The 26,447-nt window shown below is 39.5% G+C and overlaps 2 protein-coding genes across 3 annotated transcripts in view; one reads left to right on the top strand and one right to left on the bottom strand.

The window, feature by feature from the left end:
- The window catches only part of vat1 (vesicle amine transport 1), a 48,434-nt gene that overhangs the window by 16,243 nt on the left and 5,744 nt on the right, over positions 1 to 26,447 (top strand). For both annotated transcript variants that reach the window (XM_088331031.1, XM_088331022.1), the window contains exons 3-5: positions 24,269 to 24,439; positions 24,694 to 24,783; positions 25,247 to 25,488. In XM_088331031.1, the coding sequence (XP_088187157.1) occupies positions 24,269 to 24,439; positions 24,694 to 24,783; positions 25,247 to 25,488 (503 nt within the window). The remainder of the gene's footprint in view (positions 1 to 24,268; positions 24,440 to 24,693; positions 24,784 to 25,246; positions 25,489 to 26,447) is intronic.
- LOC148373992 (uncharacterized) overlaps positions 2,399 to 26,447 on the bottom strand; it is a 39,044-nt gene continuing 14,995 nt past the window's right edge. The window contains exon 7 of the mRNA XM_088330976.1: positions 2,399 to 3,379. Coding sequence (XP_088187102.1) covers positions 3,234 to 3,379 — 146 coding nt within the window. The 3' untranslated portion in view covers positions 2,399 to 3,233. The remainder of the gene's footprint in view (positions 3,380 to 26,447) is intronic.

Here is a 26,447-nt window from a genome sequence, read left to right as displayed (position 1 = left end):
ACTGGCACCGGGCATACTGGGACTGCACAGCCCTGATAAGACAGTATCCCATACTCCTGGAGCATCCCACACGGGGGTCCCCGGGGAACCACAAAACACATGTAGAACAGATGGGCAAGCTTCCATGCACCCTCAAGGACCCGGCAGAGTGTCTGCAGAGTGTGTAGATCTGGTCTACTGTCCCGAACAAAAACCACACTGCTCCTCTTGGATCAGAGATTCGACTTCATGATGAAACCTTCTCTCCAGTACCCTGAACAGGAAGGCTGAGACGTTTGATTCCCCTGTAGTTGGAACACACTTACAGTGCTGTCTAGTGGTCAAATACTACACAATGTACCTCTAAGTAAAACAACAATGATCAGTATCGCCTGCCTGAGTTCACACACTTTTTGACGAAGCTGGCGGGTTCCTGGCTGATAAAATAGTACCCAGCATCTAAATGCCTCTGTGGGGTTTACATGTTAGCGCAACAAACCTGGAATATAATGTAATTTAGTCTTGTTGCATTCCGTATTAGGAATTACGTGAAGTGAACTGCTTCAATACATTTGCGTTTTAATTAAATTTGTTTGTTTACATACACTAGCCTGGCTGCCCAATGTTTCAGGGTGGAAACAAAATGTTGTTTTTGTTCCCTCTTCCTTATAAATGTATTTTTACATTATCCGACATTTGTTAAAGATACACATGCTCCAAATATAATGATCAACATGATTTAAAGCAATATTTTAATTGGAGGAGTGCACACTGCAACTAGTTCTTGTAGCAGATTGTGAGAGCCACATAACAATAGGTTCACATGGCGCCTCAGGCTGTCAGGCGGTGGGTGGTCTTACCAGCTGGACCTGTCAAAAATGGTTCCTGATGCTCTGTGATTAGACAGATTAGCGGTATTGTTGGTGATAGGCGGCACAGCTTAAGGGAAAATGCTTTTTTGATGTTTTTTTCTGCCTTTTTAACTCTTATATATTTACATATGAATAACCTACTCTTCTCGTCGGCTGAAAAATAGTCTGTGTAATATAGTGTAATAATCTGTGAAGCCCTTTGAGACTCTTCGTGATTTAGGGCTATACAAATAAAGATGACTTGACTTGACTTGACAATACTACCCAGGAAATTAAACCCTAGGTATTGTATATTGAGCTGAATGTATTCATGCTCGCTTGTATCAATAATGTCAGCAACAATGGAAACACATGCTTTGTCCATAGGTCTTGTGGGGCTGTGATAACATTTTGCTAATAAGCAATCATTTCATAATTTATGGTGATTCACACTTGTTTGTGGTCTGTGTGTAAAGCTAACAAACAGCTTTTAGTACGATTCAGCATTTGAACTTGAATTGATCACTCTTCATGGTCTTATTTCAAACTCTTCAGTGATAGAAATCCATTCAGTGTGGATGTGTACATGACAGTATGTGACACCACTGTTTAAGCAGCCTCTTTGACTCAAGGCTTATCAAATCATAGAACTTTTCCTTTTAATGTCACCATTCTGAGAATCTTGTACTGTATACTGAAGATTCATTATGCCAATTCAACCAAAAAATTGAGTGGGTGGGTGGGAGTTTGATTTCAAAAGCCATTTGATCAATGTGTGGAAATGAAGTCAGCCGGAAAACTGCAGCAGCAGCATGCCCACACAAACCTGCATTCTTGCCCTATCAAATTTGCTGGTGCCAGGATGCAAAATAATGAAGTGGTGGTGACTCACATTGACTTACAATGCAACACTAAGGTCACAAAAGTGAACCTCCACAATTCCCAACATTGAAATGTATGAGCAAAGTGACTATTCAGAGGAGTTCCATAAACTGACAAAATAGCTTGGCAGAAAGAACAAATAGATTTGTAATTTGATACAAAATAACACTTTGTCTCTGTAATTGAATAAAAATTATGCATGTTGGATTATTTAACAATCAGAATTGGGATTAACATATTACAAAGGATCACTTTCCTGGAACACAATTACTTTCCTCGGTTACAAGAACTGTAAAATAATTCTCTGCTGTTACCTTTATTTGTTAAGAAAATCCTGGAGCCTTGAAAAAGGGTTTGCTCTCTAGTTTCGGTGTCGTAATAGAGTATTGTATATAGAGTATTTATTTTGAAACCAAACCCCGCAATAAATGAAGGATCACTGTATTTGGACATGCTTGACAAGGGAGCAACTAGTAGCCAAATGGACACTGATTGCCACCATTTGTGACGATGGGTCCTTGCTTTTAATGCTAGTTTACTATTAATCATCAGGGATCATACTGTAAAAAAATTTACAATACAAAGTTGATTTTTATTCTAACTCCAAAGTCTTTGCTAAAAATACAACGTTTGAAGTGAGATTCTAAAATGCATGCCAGACACAGCAGCAAAGTCGCCGCATGCTGTTCCGCACTGGATCAATGTTGTTTGCTGGAGATGGTAATGTTTGTGTTCTTCGCACAACATTGAAAAGGAAAAAAGCAGAAAGAAGACTAACTTTTAGGAAGTCTGTATTTTGTTACACCATCTTAATTTGAAACCTGACCAGTAAAAGAAGGTGCTTGTTCATCTATTGTGAAATTGACCTCCTGGATACCGGCATACATGTTATAAATGGCAGAAGACTGAAAGGGGGGATTGCGACAGTTAAGACAATGCACGTGCAAATAAGAAAGGCAAGACAGTCACAAAAGCAACTAAGGCATTCATTAACTGTCGTACTGTTAACTAAGCGCAAATGTGTGGCACTCCTGAAACTAACTTGGAATTCAAGCTCTTTACTTTCACTGATTGGTAGACTTATCCACAAACATGTACTGCCAACCAAGAGATTGACAACTAAAAGGTCCACAAACCATATAAGAAACTTATGTTTTCATAAGTTATCTGAAAGAGCCTACAGTATTAAGGTTTTAGCTAGCTAAATAGAACCTTTGCAAATGAAAAAAGTTTAATTTTCTCAAAAAGCTTAGAACCTTTCCCAATCACATGTGCCACTAAGTCTTAGCACAAAAAGGGTAAACTGTCCTCAGCTGCCTTTCTCGTGGCCCGGCCGACGTCCTCTTTATTTGCCAAACAATAGCTAGTTGTATTTCCTCCTTTCGTGGCTCTCTTCCCTGCCGATGTGCACATCTGCTTCCTCCTTCACTCCCCCGGCACGACCTACGGCATATCCGTCGTATCCATAATGTAGGATCGCTAACCCCCTTATTTCAACCGCCCGAGGGAATTTTGGTGTGGTCAGAGCCGCTGACATTTGGATACGTCTTCACGAGGGCTGTACACAGTGACCAGCCTTTCCTCCCTGACCTCTTCCTGAACCTGGGCCCGGTGTTTGTGAATCCTCAGTCTGGCATCCGCAACAGCTCCACACCCACTACGCATTCCTGCACACAGTCCAATGATGACGTTACACAATTTTGTGTCGGGACACTAACACATGTTATCAATCTGCACTGGCTGTAAACCAATATAGTTTAGGATTTTGTGGAGTGTTCAGAATACTTCCACACAGCTGGTTCATGCTCGAGTGAATATGTGACTTACAGGACTGTCTCGGAAAATTTGTGATAATCTTTTTTTTCTGGAATTCAATTAATAGAACAAAAATGTCTTGCATTCCGGATTATTTACAATTCAACTAAAATATTAAAGACTGAATTAGATAACTTGAAATCAATAATGCTTGCACAGTTCACGGATCCCTTAACTGCCTGGGTTGTCAGGGCATCAATGACGACGCAACTCTGGACTACTTGCCCTACTGTTAACGGTTCCTGGCCTGTTTTTGGGTCATGGCAAAGTTTGCACCAGTCCACTCCTGAATGTTGTTGGCCCAGTTCTTTTTCAGTCTTCCTCTCCTCCTGCCCCCTTGGACTAGGCCCTGGAGATTAATCGTGGCCAGTCCTGAAGATCTGGTGACATGACCATACCACTGCAGTTTTCTGTGCACAGTTGGCAACAGTTCTTCGTAGGGTCTAATGTGTGCCCCCTGATAGTGTTGAGCACCTTTTTGTTTGTCACATGGGTTATGAAGCTGATGCCTAGAAGTTTACTGAAGCATCGCATCTTCATGGCCTAGAAACTATTTTCCAGTGTTGCTGTGAGGGTTCAAGTCTCCCAATTAGAGCTAAGATTCATGGCCCGAGCCCGAACCCGAACCCGAACCCGAGGCAATTTCAGACCGGGTCGGGCCTGAAATGTCAGTCATACGGTCGGGTCGGGTCGGATTCGGTCCTGCTTTTTTTTTTTTTTTTTTTTTTTTCTTTTTTTTTTAAATTAATTAATAATTATAAATATATGTTCATTAAAAATATATACTTAAACTATGTATGGATAGTAGACCAAGGAATACTTGTTATAAAATAAATAATTTGGATAAAACGGAGAAGGAGCTGTAATTGCTTTTAACGGAGCCAGAGCATGCTCTGTGCACGTGACGTGAATGCTGTCCTCTTAATAATCTTCCCCTCCGCTAATTCGCGTGATTTTGGCCTGGTATCCCCGATATGGAGTCGGACCAACAAGAAGTTAAGGATAAACTCAAGAGAGGAGAACTGACGAGGAAAACGCACTCTGGTAAGAGTTTTAATAAGCGTTTTATATAGAATACGATCGCTTTTGTCGGAAGTGTACATTGACGTTGGTGACATTTTCATCCGCGTTAAAAAACGCAATTTGCAGAATAAAATCACGCTTTATTGTTTAAATAAACGCGTTATATAGACTAGGATCTCCCAATTATTATAATTAGCTCGCTTTATTGTTTTAATAAGCGTTTTATATAGAATACGATCAGGGGGGGGGGGGGTTTGCATAGGAGTCGGAAAAGGGCACAACACGTCAACACCCCCTCAATGATAGTGCCGCGCTAAAATCTTAAGGACGTACTACTACTGCTGCTGTGGATTATGGCCCAATGATCAAGTCGTCAAAATGACGGACGCCCTTAAATGTTTTCGCTACCTCAAAAAATGATGTAAATGTTTATACAGTTTTATTTAACTTAGGCCTAGATGTTGTAACAAAAGGCAGAGTTTAATTTGTTATCATAAATCACCCCTCCTTATAAATAAAATATGTAATTTCGGGCCCCCTCGGGCCGGGCCAGCAAATCCAGTTAATTAGTCGGGCTCGGTCCGGGTCGGGTTTAATACCCCTCGGGCCTGCGTCGGGCTCGGGTGCTTTTTCTGGGCCCGATCTTACCTCTACTCCCAATGGATGAATTTTAATCATGCTAAATCCCTAAAAAATTAGAATATCCCATGTCATAATATCATAGAAAAGTATACTAGTAGGCTTTACAACATTATTAGCAATATTAAAAAGACAAAAGATTTGCAATTTTCTAGTTGATTTGTAATGAATCCATACTGTATGACATATTTTTGTATTTTTAATTGCGTTACAGATCACAATATTCAAATTTTCCGAGACGGTCTTGTAAAGTGGACGATAGATATAGTCTGAAACAGAAAAATCTTTATTGGCTTTATAAAGTGAGTAAACTGCCAGGGCCATCTTGGTATGGCTCCTTATTTAAAGATAACCGTCCCAAATCTAAATCTTTAGATAAAAAGGGTTTTCAATAGGACTGTCTGATGTGTGTATTTTGATCTAGGGTTTTTCTAGGTACCAAAGGTAAAGCCAGTCATTTTTATTTGTCTCAGCTTATCTAGTTTATTACAATGCATTTTATGCTTGGACAGTCTTCTTTAAGAATTTCAGTACATAAATTCAACATTGACCTTCCTTCTCTCTGTTGATTTTTGTATCTGATTCCGTTCATTCATTAAAAAAAAATTGAATTGCCTTGGGCCACATCACCTCTTCGGGGTCTTCAAACACTCCAGATGAGACAAACAGATGCTTAGAGGGCACTGAGGCTTTTCCATTGCCCACCTCAATCTTTGGAATGAGCTTCCGTGAATCGTTTGTTAAGCTCCCTCCTTACTTATTTTTGATTTCAATTAATCCTTTGTGATATTCATCAAATGCTGTTTAATATGTGATTTGTTAGTTGTTTTAATTATCTTGACATGTGTAACTGCAATTCTGTTTGCCTTTGCATCACTTTGCAGGCAGTGGTGGTTGTTCAAGTGTATTACAAGAATTTACCTAATGACCTAAGTGAAGAAAGTCAAATAAAAGAGGGATGGTGCACTTTTTTAATGATTAAGTTGAAGAATTAGAAAGGGCTAAATGTAGAGGTATCCCCAAATATAAACAAAACTCAGACCAATAAGTCGTACCTTGCATTTTGTGTTTGATTTTGCTTTTATGAAGCGTTGGCAACCAATTAATCTATCTTCGCTCACCAGCACAGATCGATCTAAAGCAAACCGTATGTGTTTTAACCTATTCTACAAACAAAATTTTAATCAAGTATTATTTCTTTTTAAATATTATTTTCAGGGCATCTGATGTTTATTAATTGTCTTGTTTTTTTTAATTCTTTTGTTATGCTAACAAAGGCAACCAATCGGAGTGTTGATAAAATCACACTCAGTAACAGTAACATCCTACCATTTTCTGACCCACCTATCGATACTAGAATGCGGGGTTGCTGGAGCACATCCCAGCTTTCGGGCAGTGGTCAGGGGTCAAAGAGACACTTATAGGCTCACTTAAAGCCAGGGACAATTTAGACCAGCCAATCGACTTGCCATGCATGATTTTGGAATGTGGGAGGAGACTGGAGTGCCCAGAGGAAACCGACGCAGGCACAGGAAGAATATGCAAACGACGCAAAGGGAGACCGGTAGCTGGTATTGGACCCAGGTCCAGACCTCTGTGGCAGACGCGCTAACCATTTAGGTGCCATGCCGCTCTATTGTTACTATAATCTTGCAAATTATAGACACACACACAAAAAATGTGGTTTTAAGCTTAAAGGCTTTCATGTACTTCAATTTTACAAGTGCCCAGATTTCTTGTATTACACAGATGCATGCTCTGGATGTTGTCAAGCTGCGAGTCTTTTTCACATCAGACCAGTTTAACGTCTCATGTGAAAAACCATACATGACTACTTTATGACCAGTTCCTCATCTCGTTATAAGTACATTCATTCAAAGCAATGACTGGATTTTCACATTATTGTGACACAGCCTAAGGCATTCATTATTGTGTCCCCTTTTATTCCCAACTTTAGCATGGTTATGTGAAAATAATCAGTCTCTTTAAAATTGCAGTAAAATGCAGCAACCTACAGTGACACTTATAGGTTTTAGATTCATCAATTTTCAATTAAAGCAACTGATTGGCTTATTAAGCAAAATGATCATGTAACATATTCGAGGAAATGAATTAATGATACACATGTGTGTACTGTACTGCATATGCTGTAGGCATCGTTCCTGTTGTTTTTTGTGTTTGAAAAATAGTGTAAATGGTGCAATCTAAAAACTTATAACAGTATAAAAACATATTTTACAACAACTTTTACAGAGCAGAAGAAAAGAGTTTCAAACCAAAAAATCGGCAATGTAACGACCAAGCCCTTTTAGCTCTGTTGCCATAGTGACAAGGGATTTAGAGGTTTTTGTTCAGAAACAGTAACATGTTTACATTTTTGTTTGCAGCTTGTTGCTTTCTTGAGAGTGAACTTTTTTCATGTGTTTATATAAGTTTGCCACGGTACCGGACCACTTTAGCCTCCCAAATGACACCTGGCATTGTCCTCTTCTGTTGCTAAAAAAGCCCTGCACTTCCCGTTTGTCGTATTTAGCTTCTGTTAAGGGAGCACATGAAAATTTGGCCCTCTCTTATGTCTGGCAGGCAAGATAGCGCAGCAGGCCAGGTAGGGAGAGATGCTAAAAATATGCCTGTTAGTTTCACAAACAGACAGACTTTGAGATTGGCTGAGGGAACTGGGTGAGAGAGAAGGGCTGCACTATCTACATAAAGAAGCTGCAATTTGAAAAAATTGCTAGAGGGGTGAAGTTTCAATCCCAGGACAATTGTATTGACCCGATCAAAGTACTTGCTAAGTATCGATATCTAGTTTGATCTGCCCAACCCTAGTCTGAAGCAGATGATGAGTAGGAAAACTTCCACTTAAAAGGCCCTAGGTATCTCCCGAATTTTGCAACCAATTGAGCAATAACCTAATAGAGAACACATTTTTGGTATTCTTATTTATTGCATCGCATCAGCACACATTAAATTAATTGGCAGTTAACACTGACATTCAAGTGTGTAAGCTGCTTAAAGGGCTTCAGTAAAAATCCTTGGTGCTATCTGCAAGGCTGACTTAATTCACTGTGACCACGGAGCAAAGGGGAGAAGTTGTTCAAGGAGATGGCCATTGAACCGTCGGTGCTCCTAAGAACTGGCATGGCCGCTGGCGCATCAGCTGCTCAGATAAGTGACGGGAAACCAGGACAACCTCTGAACTAATGCACCAGTCATGTTGCTGCTCTTTTAAACCCGATGCCCCTCAACATCCTAACAACTCTGATTCACGTTTTGCGTTGCAACAGGATTTAAACCAGGGTTCGTATGGGCTCTTGAAATTCTTGAAAATGCTTGAATTTGAATCTTTTGTTTACAAGAATTGAAAAGTGCTTACATTTTGGGTGAAGTGTATGTGAATAATTGAAATAATTGCCATGTTTCTCAACAAGTCTGCTTAAAAATGATGCTGACACTCCTCTAGTAGCTTTGCTTTCTAATTGCATTTCCTATTGCCTCGTGTTTAACGGCAGCGAGCGTGACTTTGTCATTGTCCTATGAAGCGTCATTGCCCCCTATGGCTCGCGCCCAAGGGGACGGGTGCATGCTAGACCTAATCGTGTTTTAGTGCAAGGATTATGCCTCAATCATGGGCATTTACAATGTGCCGTGCCAAAAAAATGGTAACTTGTAGTTGGAAGAACTTCCTGCAAATTAAAACAAAAGATATATGTTACTGTCATTTTTAACCAACACTCATACTGAGAGAGAATTAAGTCAAAAATATGTACACACGTATTGTTGAAATCCACAAATATATTCGCAATTTACTCAAGATGTAAAAATCATATGTCTGGATAAATGCACACGCAAGAATAAAAATCGCATATTTTAATCGCAGATATATTTCTGGCTCTGCAAAATACAGACGCTCCTCCACTTACGAAAAACGGTCGATACGAAAAAATTTTCGGGATGGCGAAAAATATCCGTACATTGCTGTAAGTTAGATTTGGTATTGTCTGCACCTTTTTCAGAGTACAGGACAGTACTATAGTGCTTCTTTCCGCCGCCACCGACCTGTGCCGCTTCTTCTTCTGATGGTACTGAAGGAACTGGTAACTTGGCGTAGAAAATCCTTAAAACATGCTAAAATATGGCAATGAAAAACGTGTACTATCACTATTAAACCCAGGTCACTGCAGTGGGAGCACCAAACACTGGACTACAAGTGAGTTAAATGAATTATGAAAAGGCATCAGGTTTTATATTATCACACAATCTTTAGTCAAGGTACCAGAAACAAATGTTAATTTCTTTGTGTATTTCAAATGTTACAATGACAATACTTGTCATAGTAAATAAAATAGAATTTGTCATTGTAACCGGTGAAACGCACACCAAAATTAACATTCGTCTCTGCTACAGTAAGTAAAATAGTTTGACAATAAGATAAAACATTATTTCTTTTGGAAAGTCATCTTTACCACGAATGATCCAGTACTCTGACAACTAACTGATCTTGGACCTTTTAAGACTGTGCACGTCAGAACAGAAAGTTATGTTGCACGGACTTTTTTTTCTGGGAAAAACCAAAAGAGTGTTAATAATCATTTTATTTATGATCTGACTTTGGTTCATTAAATAATCCAGAGAGGGTTATCTGGGTATTAATTATTTCATTAGCAGTTTCATAACTTATTTTCTGACTTTTTTACTTGGCTTTCTGGAAGAGAATAATCTTTTACATTTAAGCATTTTCTTTTACAAACTGACCCCGCGGCTCTCACTAGAGAAGGGAAAAGTGATGTGGCCCTCACAGTAAAATTTGGAGACCCCTTGCGAACATATTTTATGATTACATAAATGAGAATTGACAACAATCTTGCCATTCATCTGTGTTTTCTTGGGCATGCACGTTCCCTTCATGAATAGTCATGCTGTTTCAAAAACATAATAGTATGAATTACCGGTGTGAAATTCCTTTCTGGGGAAATGCACAGTCTGCCTACCTTTACACTTTCAAATTAGCTTCCTCCACACTCTGCCTGCTGAGAATTTTGAGACGGTGAAAAAGAGTGAGAGGGAGAAAGACTTTCCAAGTTTTGCTCGCGCAGCCCACAAAATACCAAAGTTACATAATGCGGAGTAATAACAGTGCGAAGAGGGAAAGTTAATAAACAAGCACCCATCAGCTTGGCATCTGAACCGAGGCTGCTCAGAAGAAAACGGGTAAGGGAAATAAAAGCCTTTGTTGAAGTTGAAACATGGCCCTTGAGTGATGTTTGAGTTGTTTTTGTTGCATTCTTTTGTTGGCTGCTGCAGGCAAATGACTGGTTGTGAAAGTTCCTCAAGTAAAAGTGGAAATAAATGCAGAGGAAGTGACACAAGCGAACAAGACTGTTGCGGCGTGCAGCTCGCAAACATTTTCAGTAGAATAGAATAGAACGCATTTATTGTCATTACATGCATTGTCATGGGAATTCAAAGCTGCCCCATATAGTGCACGTTTACATTAAGAAAGAAAATAGTGACAAAGCATATATAATATATATATGTATGTGTAAATATATACAGTAAAGAAAATTAGTATTTGAACTACCTGCTATTTTGCTATTTCTCCCACTTAGAAATCATGGAGGGGTCTGATATTTTCATCGTAGGTGCATGTCTGCTGCGAGAGAGATAAACTAAAAAGAAAAATCCAGAAATCAAAATGCATGATTTTTTAACACTTTATCTGTGTGATGCAGCTGCAAATAAGTATTTGAACACCTGAGAAAATGAATGTTAATGTTTGTTAAGGTAGCCTATGTTTGCTATTACAGAGGTCTTTAGTCTTTCACCAGGTTTGCACACAGTACAGGAGGGATCTTGGCCAACTCCTCCACACAGATCTTTCCTAGATCAGTCAGGTTTCTGGGCTGTCGCTGAGAAACATGGAGTTTGAGCTTCTCCAAAGATTTTCGATTGGGTTCAGGTCTGGAGACTGGCTTTTCTTTTTAGTTTATTTCTCTCACAGTAGACATGCTCCTACGATGAAAATTTCAGACCCCTCCATTATTTCTAAGTGGGAGAAATAGCAAAGTAGCAGGGTGTTCAAATACTTATTTTGTTCACTGTATATATACATATATATATATTTATGAGAGAGAGAGAAAATTACACAAGGCAGAACACAATATAAAAACCCAGTCAGCAGCAACTGAGATAGCGGCGATCAATCATCAATATTGGTTATTTACAGTTAATTGGTCATTTAGAGTGCAAATACAGATAACATGATACGAAAAATAAATGCAGTTTAGTACAGTGGAAATTTGAATTTCGTATTGCAACAGATTTGGAGAAGAAGCAGCCTCTGAGTCTATTTGTTTTGGCTCGAATGGTAGACACTAATGGTAACATACTAAAATCAAACTTTGATATGTGAAAACATTCATGGATTGATCAAGGTATATTGACAGTCCATTTATCTTTCTGAATTACAGATGAAAATATTATATTTTATAAATATCTACAATTGTATTTCAAAAACAATAGAGATACCTAAATCTCATTACAACTTTTTGACCATCCATTTATTACCTGCACCACTTATCCTCAATAGAGTTGCGGGGCTTTTCGAACATTTTACACCAATAGGTGCAGACTCTATTGTGCAGGGGTCAAAACACGTTTTGAGTCGCGGGCCGCATTGGTTTGAATAAATTGCACAGGGGCTAAAATAAAAAATAGCTAAATGATTTATTTTTTGGATATGCCGAAAGAGAGTCTTAAATCCGATACCTTGGCAATGGGCAGGTGGGTGTATCCCGGGGGGTGTATCCCTAAGCCACTAGGGTCGTTGGTGCACCATCTCCTGTTGTTTGTCTCGGGCAAGTACAGCCATTTGGGCCGAATACATGACGAAAATAGATAACATAAGTCCATTTTTTATAGTTTGGAATTAATGGTCAGTGGTCAATGTTTTGCATTTATATAGCGCTTTTCAAGTTACTGAAGACCTCTCAAAGCACTTTACAATGTGCTTCACACTTGATTTATTCTCTGCAAACCTACTTAAATGAAAAATGGATGTTTTCGATGTCTGTAACCATCAATGAAAGAAAATTGTTTTTTTTGTTGATCTTTCTGGGGCTTTTCTTTGGAATGGCCTGCTATATACAAGGGTGTGTGTTTAAAAATAGAGCATAACAAAACTGAGTTTTGTTGTGCTTTATTAAGACAAAGTACTGTAATTACTCGGTTATTGGGTTAATGGGGACCAGAACCCCTGCGTAAAGTGAAAATCCGCTTAGTGGCGGTTTCTCTTTAAAGAGGCGCCTAAGGGTCAAACTTACCTCAAGATGACTTACTTGCTGACTGAGTGTGTACGACTGTAACAAAACAACAACTATACAGCTACAAAAAAAAACGCAGACCACAGAATTTCAGTTGAATTAATGCTCTTTATTGTCATTACACAAAAGTACAACAAAATTGTAGAGCTTCTCGTTTCAGTGTAAGAAAGCAAGGAGCGGCTGACAAGCTGCATGGTAGTATTTGGTAGCCATGAATTATGCCAGTGCTCCATGATATCAACAATACAAATGTTTTGAATCTAGCGCTTTCTCACGAGTTGTGGCTCCAGGACATCTGCTTGATGGGCAATAGATCTGGCCTTGGTGAGATACAGTCTTGGCAGAAGTGGCTTAAGAGATTTTTCAGCCTAGCCGTAGCAGTCGGTCAAACTTGCAGCCTCGCTATTGCCATCCCCTTAGGATACTGCCTCAATCACTTCCCGAACCCTTTGATAATCCATGGAGCACCCCGGTGGTGATCACCGTTTCTTTGTTCTTTTCTTAATTTTCTCAGTGTCCGATTTAATTGATGACCTACTTTTCCATGTGACGAGCTGCTGAAATTTAGCTGGCGCCCTTTCTTTTTAGGTGGACGCATTGACTAGCACGCCCGCCCTGCTCTTTGACTGACAGCATGCACCAGCCTCGCACAGTCCTCACGCAGACAGTCACACCCACCCAACACACAAAGCCCTCTTTAACCTTCCTAAAGCCACAGAAAACAATGCACGATACATTGATATAAATGATCATGAAGACTGTTCAATTCAAAATCCGCGAAGCAGTGGACCAGCTCTAACCGAAACGCGAAATAGTGAGGGATTACTTTAACCATATTTTTTAATCAATAATGGTATGAATGGTAAATACAGTAGCAGATATAAAGAGCAATTGAATTAAGCGTAAATAAAATATTTTAATGGAAACTGTCATTCAATCGAAGTCCTTATTTTCTGATTCTAAATTGAACAGTCCCAATGTTCACTTTCAACACATCAGTTGCTGTCAATGTTCTGGCTATTGATATCGGCTTTTGCAAAAGCTGGAACAACAGTACAAGCAAACACGTTAGCCCGCAGGCTGTATCCGTCCTATTCAATAAATTCATCCAGTCCGCCGTAAATTTGAATATGTCCAAAAAGCAAGTCTCTTGCTCATTTCTATCAAAAGCTATCATGATTTAAAATAGGTACAAACCAAATCCTCCTTTCTGCTGCTAGACTGCAGTAAATGTGTAAAAGGGCTGATGTCCATTCTAGTCTCATGATAGACAATGTTGTGCAACGTTTTCTCAACTTCAGTAGGCCCAGCCTGGTAGTTTGATCTGATTTTATTGCCCGTTCACTGCTAAAACTCATATTTTGTATTCCTTTTTTATTCATTTCAAAGCAGTATGACAACTGAGGCGACCATATTTGTATTCATAGTTCCCACTTGAGTTTGTTTGTTTGTGGTGAGTTGGTTCCGATGTAAAGGTGCATTAACTCAACTGTTAAAATAAACAAATGGATTAACAAACATGATAATCAGTTGTTACCATTATCTGTGAATGAATGTGTTGTGCTTGGAAAATATCTCCTTTCATCCATTATAATAATTTGTTGGGTAGGCTACAATTGTAGGCTGAAAGATAAATCTTACTACTGAAAAGTGAAGCATCCAAATATTTGCCGTTGACATTTTTTTTTACTGATCAGGCACACAGAAAGTCAGGATCTGGTCCGTGCGCCAAACTGAGTTCGAATTGCCCAGTTAGCCCATTCATCTATTATACAATTGCAAATTATATAGTGAAACTGTGTTCTCCATCAGTCGCTCGTCGCACCTAGGTCGCCCACAGGCTTTCTTAGAACGACCAGCGCACACCAATGTACAGCAGTCAAAGTTATGTCAGGCCTTACGAAATGACAAAAAGCTCAGAGTTTATTTGCTTCACTTGTTTTTTCCGACATTGGCTGTGAAGCACCAAGCAGATAAGACGCCATTAGCGAGATGCAGCTTCGATCAGCACTATTTTCCTAGGGCCCTGCCACCCGTACACCACACCTCTTTTTTAGAGATGCTACAAGTTATGTTGATGACGTGTTTGGGACCATGTGACCATTCAAGATGGCAACATCAGTTCGTAGAGTATTTTTTCAATCTTGCGGCGTCATTAGAAGTTTTCCTTTGATATGCACGCTAACGAAGACAGTATGCCGATGTGAAATATACCATGGAAAAGCACGGTCGCAATTGCAACACTGGCACTGAAGACGATGGCACCATCCGCCATAGGCAAAACGAGAGTGGAAGGGTATGCACTATGCAAATTGTGTCAAGTGTGCCCGAGGCTTGGAATGAGCATACAATGAAGTTTTATCCGGTGGAGAAGAGGTGAATTCTTGTGTGATTTACAATAAATTTCCAATGTGAAATGCGTATGACACACACATTGTTGTGCATGTTTTCAGCACATACAGTGCTGTTTAGAATAATAGCAGTGCAATATGACAAATCAGGATATCCCTGGTTTTTCGTATATGTTTTATTCTTACATGCCAGACAAGTTACCAGTAGATTCCCAGAAAACAAACAACACCCAGCAATCATAATAGGCACGCTCCAAAGGCTGTGCAATTGGGTAAATAGTTCAAAGGGGTGTGTTGAAAAAAGTATCAATGTGGCAACCAATCTGAGTTAATCAATTTTGGGGAAGAAAATAAACAATAAGCGGTGTGACTCGGGTGGCGCCTATTTAAGAATGATGAAGCCACTACAGGTTGAACATGCATTTGAGGTAAAAGACGCTGCTCCGAAAAACTGCATTCTTTGATCAAAAAGTTGTTTGGAAAGGGAGGAACGTTAAAAGAGGTGCAAAATATGGTTGCCTGTTCAGCTAAAATGATCTCCAATGCATCAAAATGGGTAGGAAAACCAGAGACACGTGGAAGAAAACGAAAGACCACTACAGTATTAAAATTGACGGGAGGGTAACCATAATGGCAAAGACTCAGCCAATGATCAGCTCCAGGACAATTTGACACAGTCTGCAGTTACCTGTAAGTGCTGTGACAGTTAGAAGCTGTCTGTGTAAATCAAATTTATTTTCAAGAACCCCATGCAAAGTTGATGCAGAAGAGGTTACAATTCACCAAAGAACACATTACCTGGCCTAAAAAAAAATGAAGCAAAATTTTGTGGACTGATGAAAGTAAAATTGGCCTTTTTAGGTCCATGGGCCACAGACCATGTGTGAGACATAATAAAAGCAAATAAGACAGATAGGATGGCGCAAGACCATCAAGACATTTAAAAACTAGTAAAAGCACCTTAAAGTTGATCCTGAAACGCACAGGGAAACAATACAGTGATTTTAAAACTGGTGTAAAGTGATCCCTACCCCCCAGTCCCCGTAAGCACACGTACTGCTGATTTTTGTAATAAATGCTCAAAAGACTATTTCAAAAGAAGCATGCCTCCGGTGGATACCTCTGTGTTTGCCTGAGAGAGAAATGGACAAACACTGGTTATATTCTTACGATGATAAAACCCAATTTTCTAAATATTTTTTTACATGTGGAATAAAAATGAGATCATAGTTGAAAGTAACACCCACATTTTCAATTCAGTCTAAAGGTCTAAAATGTTGTAGTTTTGGTAAAATTTTCTCTCTTTGTCTTTCAGTATCAATGACTACGACCTCTTATTTGTCCCTATTGAGCAGTAGGAAGATCTCTGCCATCCATGACTTGATATCCTGAAATGCATTATAGGAAGGTATCTTTGGGACTTGTGCAATCAGAGCTGGGTGTTGTCAGTGTAACTATGGATGTTGACTCTGTCTCCTGATGACATCCCCAAGAGGAAGTATATACAGTAAGACCTTGGTTATCGCGGTTAATGGGGAACAAAACCACCCGCAAAAAGTGAAAATCTGCGAAGTAGCGACGCCCCTTAAAATAAAATATCTTATCTCATCTCATTATGTGCACCGCTTATCCTTATTAGGGTGACGCCGCGTCCGCCGAACTCGCTCCGTCGCGCGGCCCGGGAGTGACCTCTTTTTTTTAACCATTACAGACCGCGAAGCTCTGAAGCCGCGAACGTCGAACCGCGAAGTAGCAACGTCCCACTGTACTGATAAATACTGGACTTAGAATTGAACCTGGGGGAACCCTACATGTAACTTCATGGGTTCTGGAGAAACATGCATTAATACCTAATAAGAAAAAAAAAAGTTTAAAACAGTACAAAAGGTGCCAACAAACTTCGTCAAAGTCGATTTAATAAAATGTGGTGATTGACAGTGTCAAACAAAGGATGCACTGAAATCCAATTGCACCAGAAATGTAAGTTTATTGAAATCCATATTATTTCTGATATAATTTAAAATGTTTAAAAGGGCAGTCCCTGTACTGTGGTTGATCCTAAAACCAGAATGAAATTTCTCTTAAATGCTGTTTTCCTCTGAAAAAAGAAAGTAATCGGCTGGAAAAAAAACACTGGACGCTTATTATTAAAAATGCTCAAGTCTAAATTGCTCTTCTTCAGATGGGGCCTCACCACTGCCATTTTAAAGGGGGCAGGGAAAACGCCTGTCTCGAGAGAGCAATTGACTATCTTTAAAAACTGTTCTTCAAATTATCAATAAAATGTCCTCAAAAGAGATGTGGGAACTGGATCTAAAAGGCAGGTTGTTTGGTTGACTTGGGAGAAAACTTGACCAAGTGTCCTTGCATCAACCAAGGCAAAACTTTCCAAAGTAAGGTAAAATTGATTGTCCAGCTATTATAGATCTTACATTTTGACGCGCAAAAAGTCTGCACCTGACTTGATTAATTTTACCTCTGAAGTTCGTTCAATTACTGTTCTGTAAATATGGTATTAATATAATTTGTACTTTCAAGTTCCCAATTTTAAAATATCAGCCACCAATGGAACAACGTTGAGGCTACTATCAGCACTACCACCAATGCCTGGTTTCCAATTACCCATAATTTTGGTAATTTACAGTTCATAATTCATGAAAAAAATCTACTTTAATGAAACCCCCATAACCATTTAAAAAAATATATTATTAGAAAAAGAAAAAAAACATAGCAGATTAAAAAAAATAATTTCAACCCAGAAATTACATTTTTAAAATGATCATGTCAAATAGAAACCCTTAATAATTCTTCATGCCATAATTTTGCGTACACGTTATCTGAATGATTCTTTGACAGTATATTATGTCAATAACTCTCTGTAAAAAGTTGTGGTAAAATACAATTAAAAGGAGTGTGTGACTATTATTACAAATTATCCTTTGCCTCATAAATGTAATGTCCGTTAACATTGGAAAGATACTAATATTTATCAAGCTTATTATGATGAAGGTCCTACATACTGCAGAATAAACTGAGAAAATGACAATCATATATAGACCGAGGCTTTGAATGTGAATGAGGATATTGTGGGTTTTAATTAGGGTGATTTAGAGGTGTCATCTTAATGACATGTTCCTATGAATTGAAATGTATTGGGTTCCAACAACAGTGCTATAGTGTCGTGTTGGATTCCTTCCTGTTTGTGTCTTAAATTCCATAGGATTGGGAAAAGACGGAAAAAAACCTCTGCTGTGACTGAGGAGACAAAGAAACCAAATGTCAGGGTGGTTTGTCAGGGGACAAGAAATGTAAACATTTCTATTGGATTTCAAGAGAACTAATGTGATTAGAGTAGGAATTTGCTTAGGCTGCCTTCTCAACTGTCACTTGATTTGGGTTAGGACTTTAGTTAAGGTTTCATGGCATACCAGTCATTGGTATGGTCCTTAGGTTTAAATCTCATTTAGGGCTAGGTGTTGGCTAGGGGGAGAAGATAAAAGCAGGACGAAGTTATTCATTCGGGATAGTCGATTTGTTTATAAATTCTACTGGCATTCAATATTGACAACAGTCTGAGTCAGTTCAGAAGTGAGAATGGTTAGTGTGGTGCAAGGACAATAGTGTAGAGGTAAGATCGGGTCTAAAAAATTCCAGCCAGACCTGTGATGGGCCTGCGGGTATTAAAAACTGACCCGGATTAACTTGATTTGAGGGACTGAGTCTCAAGCAAACCTGAATTATTAAATTTCCTTTCTGAGGACTCGGGAGTAGGAAGGGTGGTTTTGGCCGACTAGCACCCCCCAACACAATCGCACCACCTAGCGCGCCGATGTGGCCTGCGCTGCATGAGAGAAAAAAGAAACAACAAATAATGACAGGTGAATAATTCTACACAAAAAAAGTCAGTAAGAGAGAAGCCTGGCCCGGCCCTGAACGTAATGAGAGCCATTTTAGCCCCGACACCAATTTGGTGTTGGGCTCAGGCTTAAGATTTTACCTCTACAATAAGGTAATGTCCCGAGATCAGGTTGGCTTTTAAATTCCAGTTCACACGAGACTTAAGATGTTGGGTTTGGAACGAGAGTTAACATTGGTGATTTAGGTGTTAGGGATTAGAAAATCAGATTCATTTTTGTATTTGACCAAGCGACGACTATTGAGCAAATGAAGCGGCGGCATACTATAGTGGATTAAACTCTGTGATCTGTGCACAATTGCACGAATCTAAACGTGGCAAGTTTGAAATGCACGAGGAGGTCCCTGGCGAGGATCCAAGGTCTTGTGATATGCCATCAGGAGTTCTCTTACACAGGAGGACAGAAGATGAAAGAGGGCTGCAGAAGACAGGTTCCTTGTAGGTTTTCCACTGACAAGAAGCTCACGTTTACGCGGCGTTGGCTGTACAAAGTTATCTGATGGCTCGGCGTGTGCTTCTTTTGTTCAGCTGTCAGCCGAGAGCTGATTTAAAGTTTGCGCGGAAGGTCTCGTTTTGTTATGTGCCAATTTAGGGCGATGGTGTTTATGCACAATTTATAGGAGCAGGAGCACTGATCGGTTTGTGAGGAGATAAGATTTGTTTGGTATTGTTCGACATGCTAACATTTTTGTTTGCATAATTTATCTTGGGCCAATTATAATTCAATTTAAATTGTGTGTCACACTACTTAGGAAAAGGCAAAAGGACCATGGGAATGAGTATAAAATACAACAACTATCCCCCAATCTTTTGCACTGTATATCCTCTATAGGGTCGTGAAGGGAGCCCCTCATTCTTCAAGCAGTGAGCATGGGACACCCTGACCTGGTTACCAGGCAGGGCACACAGAAAAAGACAACCTTTCGCAAACACTAGGGACAACCTGTAAACAACCTGCCATACATGTTTTTGTAATGTAGGAAGAAACCAGAGGCACAGAGAGAACATGAAAACTTTGAACTGTTGGTGTGATACACTAACCACTTAACTGTGCCACCCTTACATAACACAAGGTTCATACAAGTTCTTGAAATCCTTGAAAATGCTTGAATTTCAATGTGTTGTCAAGGATTGTAAAGTGCTTCGATTTGAGTGACATGCATGTAAATGCTGAAAATTGTTTCTCAACAAGTCTGCTTAAAAATGACGCCAACACTACTCTCTGGTGGCTTCGCTTTGCCATTGCATTTCTTCTTGCCTTGTTATTAACGGTAGCGCTCATTAGTTTGTAGGGCATTGTCCTAAGAAAAGGCATGATGGCAGGTGCCTTCTGCACCTAAACAGGGCACTATGAAATATATGTCAAGATTACTTATCAATTATGGAAATTTATTATGGGCCATGCAAAAAAACTGAGGTAGCATTTCGCAGTTGTATGTAATGGGAAGAACCTTCAGCAACTGAAAATGTAAGCTACATATTACTGTCATTTTTAACCTACACCTATATGGGGAGAGATTTGCCTCAAAAACAAATATATTGAAGATTTACTCAAGATCTAAAAATGATACGTCTTGAGAAATGCACACGCAAGATTAAAAATAGCCTATTTAAATTGCAGAAAACACAAAACAAGTGATTGATACCAGATTTTTCTTTTAATGGTACTGGAGGAATTGTGAAATTAGCTGTGAAATTCCTTAAAAAAGTGCTTGGCCATAAAAAAATAAAAATCATGTACGGACCCTGATAACAACTGATAATACCAATACCTATTCCCTCAAAATTATCATCTGTGTATGTGTGTTAATGTATCCCCCTTTCCTTTACAGTTCATACAAACATCTTGGATCAATGCTCCGATGTCCTGACAGACAATAGTGGCTTCACATGCAACAATATCTCTCCTTTTGCTTGCTCATTGCCAGCAATTTGACACGTGTTGCCCTAGCAACAGCTTTTCTTTTTCTGAGCCAAAGAGCATCTCTTTTTACAGCAACTCTCCTACCAATATAAGCTGTTTTTCCATCATAATGCTGAAATGTCAATGTAAATCATGTTTACAATACATCTAGATATGCATGACAGGTACACACACTAAATTTAATTGCCTCTGTTACAAGAACACCATGAGGTCTTTCAAAAAGGGGTGGGAAAAAAACCTGCGTTTTCCCCAACTAGTTTTTACACTTTGTCAACCTATTAATAATTATTTCAGAGTTGTTTATCCTTATCCTTATTAGTCTTAAATGGGATATATTCACATCCCTAAAACTTAGTATCTAAATGTGCATAGTATATGCATTAATCAAAATATATATTACAGCATGTGTACTCTAACGCATGCATGCATATATGTATGTATAGACCGTACACATATACAACATTGGATTTTAAACAATCCAATGTTGTACGTCCTATTTAGTTTGTACTGACCAGGAGCCACATGATAAAAATGTGTGCTCTTTCAAAGGCTTTGTGCAATCAGATAAGATCAACAGAGTCGGGCACGAATAATCTTTATGAATGCCGTTCACTTTCAAATCCCTTCCAGTTAGCATCCCTTTTAAAGGAGCCAAACTCAGGCTTATCAGTAAGCGATTACTTTTTTGCAAACACGGCTACGTGCTTTCAAACGGGGTGAGCGCAGACACTGATATTCTCTTAAAATGTCTGCAATGTTCCACGAGTTGTTTTTGTGTCTGGCTGGAAAAATAAAGACATGTGGGATTCCTTGAATTAGCCAAAAAACAAATCAAGAGATGCATCATTTGGCCAATTCATTGTGTGGAGTGTCAGGCTTGCTAATGTGATTGTATAACAACGCAATCTTTGCATACCTACAAGAACAAAACAAAAGGGTACAAGCTTGTTTCAAACAATGAATAACACTGCAAATCATGTTACCTCCTCAACGTAGTCCTTGGTGCGATAGTCGATACCATGGCAGTACTTTATATCAATATATTATGTTTCTTGGGTGTTAAGGAAGTCATATTCCTTGTTTTCGTACTCAGTTTTCAGGGTTCACAGTGGTATTTTGGTGGCATGCTCCTATGAAGGAAACTTAGGGATCAACTTTTTTTTAATAACATTCTATTCCCTAGCTTGCTGAAATGTTCCTGTTTTAAGGCTGCCTTGACTTTTTTGCTGTGCGGTTTTGTTATCACGGGGGGGTGGAATGAGGGTGTTGCCTCTAGGCAAAAGGCTTCTCTACTAGTGTAAGCTGAATTAAAGGGATGAGCACGAATTTTGAACATTCAGAGTAGTTGGTGAACTTTGGCTTCTGCATAATTATGATGGGTATAAATGTATGTGTGTGTGCATTGATGCGATTATGTGAGGCGGTGGTTAAAAAGTGTGTTTAATGCCAGGCGTTGTAAAAAGAGATGACAATTCAAATGAATGTGCAGCAAACGACATGAAACATAAAAATGACATTTAAACTGAGCAATCCAGTCAAGTCAAATTCATTTGTATTGCCCCTAATCAGAAAAACTCTCAAAGGGCTGTGCAGACCGCCATTGCAACATATCTGAAACTTGCATGAGAGCAAAAGAAAAACTCCAAAAACATCAGCATGAGGGCAATTAAGAAACCTTATAAGAGGTGGCACATGAGGGAATGCCCCGCCCAGAACTACCAGGCTACAATAAATGTTGAAAGGGCATCAACAGACTAAGCAAAGTCAACATCAACAATATAATTACCGTATTTTCCGCACTATAAGACGCACCGGGTTATAGGGCGCACCCCGAAAAAATAGTTTTTGGTCCTATTTTTGACATACATAAGACGCACCGGATTATAAGGCGCTACAATGGGAACGTGGACAAAACAGTCAGATAGTTCAGTCAAACTTATTACCCCCTTAACATTCCGAAAGCTTGCAAAGACGCAAATACGTGTCGAGAACACGTGCGGATGCGGTGTCCGTAAGATGTCACTCAAATGCATCGTTCCATCATTCGGAAGGTTAAAGTCTTGGGATTCAAGAAATGCTAACCATTCCTTAGTATCTATTTTCCTTTTCGCTCGCAACTTTACTGTGCATATGACAATAAACACTTGGAATTGAGTTTAATTTAAAAATAGACACTCCATTCCATCCATTATCTGCACCGCTTATCACAGAAACATCGAGTTCAGTCTGAAACAAGATACAGGGACAATATAAAACCCGGAGTAAGCTCACCGAAGTCGTTGTGTTCATAATAATGTGCAGGCAATGTCCTCTTATATCCGTGAGGGTAGTAAATCCAGGAGAATACAATATTTACAAATACAGAATAGAAAAAAATGCTTTCTCTATGCCGTCAGTCACATGCTATACGCATTCATCTTTTTCGGCCAATTGCAGGCTTTGTTTCGCCGTTTAAGCCAATGGCAGCCTGTAAATGATAAAAAGGATCCGCCTCTTGACCTCCGAATAACTTTAGCCAATAGTGATCGATTCAACTGATGATTGACACATCTTTTTCGGCCAATTGCAGGCTTTGCCGTTTGAGCCAATGCCAGCCTGTAAATGATAAAAAGGATCCGCCCCTTGACCTCCGAATAACTTTAGCCAATAGTGATCGATTCAAATGATGATTGACACATTGGTTTGCCAATGAAACGCCGGTAAATAAATCCCAGCATACACCGCGTACTACTTGGCGTTCGGGGGAAAATCTAGTCGGCGGCTGCAAGTTAGTTGGAAAACTTTGCAATTTTAAAATTGATCCATAAATAAGGCGCACTGTATTATAAGGCGCATGGTCAGCTTTTGAAAAAAATAAAGGCTTTTAGGTGCGCCTTATAGTGCGGAAAATACGGTAATTAGTAACTAAATCATGTCCAGTTGACAGCAAGGGTGGTTTCCTGTTTCAAAATCTCAGCTAATGCTGCAGATTATGGATCAGGGGTCTCCGATGTGGTGTCCGCGAGCACCATGTAACCCTCTGAGAACACTGGAGTAACCAAAGGGCAGGTTCTGAAGATAGCTTATAAGTCATTGTGATTTTCCAGGAAATTTGATTTCTAACTGGCATGATGTTTTAGTGGTTGACTGAGCCTATTTTAACTCTAATAATTACATACTGGATATAACATGGTAACAACATAGTAATAACATGATAAGTTGTCATTTTGGAAATTCATATCAAACTGGTAGACCTTTATGCCAACTAGTTACAAAAAAATTGCTCTTAGCTTAAAAAAGGTTGATTCCTGTTCTTGATAATGTTATGAATTAGGACCAGGTGCCGGTTGGATGGCTCAGACCATAGTTGAATCATGTGTTTCAGTTGTAAATCTGAAATATTTTTGGCTAAACCTCAATATAGAGGTCTTTTGGACAGTTGTGATGCGATTGCCACAGATTCATCAGCGAATTACACACTTCTTTTCAGAAAACGGCAACGAGCACGCCACAAAGTTATTCTCATACAAGTACCTGTTATTAAAAATGTAAAACTTTAACATTTGTCACCATGTGTTCCTCACAAGGCGGCGTGGGCACGGCCGCTACGCAGCTGTGCAAAACGGTAAAGGACGTCACCGTGTTCGGTACCGCGTCGGCAAGCAAGCATGAAGCCATTGGCCAGGCCGGCGTTACACATCCAATCGACTATCGCACCAAGGACTACGTTGAGGAGGTGCGCAAGATCAGTCCCAAAGGTGAGGAAGAAGGATAGGAAGCAAAAGTATTAAAAATAAAAAATCTGAAACATTGTTTTATTCCAATCTTCTAGGGGTAACTATGAATATAATTCCCAGATATAAAAATGAAAACCAGATTGGCATGCTGGCAGATGCATTCTGTTTCTCATCTAATAAGACTACTGCATCAATGTGAAGCTGTTGTTCTTCCTTCTGTTGTAATTAGTATGCATGCCTATTCACAAGACCGCTTTGTCTTTCCTCTGATACAGGACTCGACATAGTACTGGACCCTCTTGGAGGATCGGATACCCACAAGGGCTACAACCTACTGAAACCAATGGGCAAACTTATCACTTATGGTCAGTTTACTCAATGCAGAATACTTTTTCTAGACACATTTATTTTTAAACCGAAAATATATGAGCTCTCAGTCCAATGTGAGCTAATTGGAGTCAAATTCATGACCCCGGTCTAAGAAAATCTTGTCTCTTTCTAGATTTATGACTGAGTTATACGGCCTCCCTATATAGTGTGTGTACATGCGTGCACATGTGGTACGCATGAAGATCCCTATAGTGATGCCTGCGTGGGCGAGAATGGCATGTAGGACAGGGTTTTAGCACAGAAATCCTCTCATGCGGCCACCCACCCTTACCCATTCATCCTGGATCTTATCAGAACTATGCGTACCAAACAATGGGCACATTTGGTGTAAACCAAATGTGGAATGTGTCCAAATTGTGGAGTGAACACTCCACAATATAGGAATATGAAAGAAACATCTGATGTGATGCATTGTGTCAACAAAAAATGTTTTTCCAGGTGCTGCCAATATGCTGGCGGGCCAGAAAAAAAACCTGCTGGCCGTGGCCAAGAATTGGTATCACCAGTTCTCAATTCACACGCTCAACCTGATTCAAAACAACAAGTCGGTGTGTGGGTTCCATCTGGGCTACCTGGACGGAGAGACGGAGCTGATCAGTCAGGTCCTTGATGCCATCTTGGACCTCTACAAACAGGGCAAGATAAAGCCTCGTATTGACTCCACCTGGCACCTGGAACAGGTGAGTGCCCATCCGGTAGAAATAACTCTGTACACCTTTCTCTTTGGCCAGCCAAAAGACATTTTTTGCAACTTATATGTCTGGGCTTGCAATGCCAACATTGATTCCCTATAGCAGTGTTTCTCAATGTTTTGACCCAAAGCACACCGTTTTTCTTCACATGTCTTTTAACGCACACCACCTGAACAAAGCTTTAAGTGTATTTCTCATTCATAGTTTGATTTTTACTTTTTTTATCTTGTCACGACAAGTTATATATAATCTGGTCATGCAGTCTCGCCTAAACTGATACCTTTGCAAAATAGCACTTCAACAATTTTGGGCAATAGTGTTGTAATTAATGGCACAGCGCGTTTACAACAGGGAATTTTGTAGATTAGACTCTTTGCAAAGATAAATGATGAATCTGTTGTCGCTAATTGGATGAAATTGGACAATTTCTTGAAACATACCGGACAAAGTATCATGGCAAACTGGTTAAGAAACAGTGATTCTCTAAAGAGAGGACACCTAGTGTGGGTAAGTGTGGTTTTAATAATACAGCTAAAAGGAAACTGAGGGGGGCTCAAGAATGTATAAGTCATGAGGATGTCAGATTTCTTTGAAAAAATATAGATGTGAGGATAGGGCTCTTAATTGCTCAGCGTGGAATGACATCCAAACCACAACCGGCTGGTATCTAAGGCTTGGCCAGACAGAGTGAGACTACCAGAAACCAGACTATGAATGGAAAAGTGTAAGGGGAAAAAAATGCCAAAGACTGTTACACTGTCAGCATTTGGTCTGTCTGAAATAACGCCTTCCTGTTCATTCTTTTCATCTTCTCCTTGGCCATTTCGCTTCCTCTCCATCTGTCACAGACTCCAGGATTCTCGAATCCGTCTCTCCTTTTTACTTCTATTCTTTGCTTTCCTCTCCTACTCTTGTTGCTATGGTGACACCCTGTCATCTGTGCTAGA

The sequence above is a fragment of the Urocampus carinirostris genome, chromosome 1, assembly GCF_059441175.1.
Source record: "Urocampus carinirostris isolate Australia breed hairy pipefish chromosome 1, RoL_Ucar_1.0, whole genome shotgun sequence".
Lineage (NCBI taxonomy): Eukaryota > Metazoa > Chordata > Actinopteri > Syngnathiformes > Syngnathidae > Urocampus > Urocampus carinirostris.
Note: the sequence above shows the minus strand (reverse complement) of the source record. Positions and strands in the feature narration are given on the sequence as shown.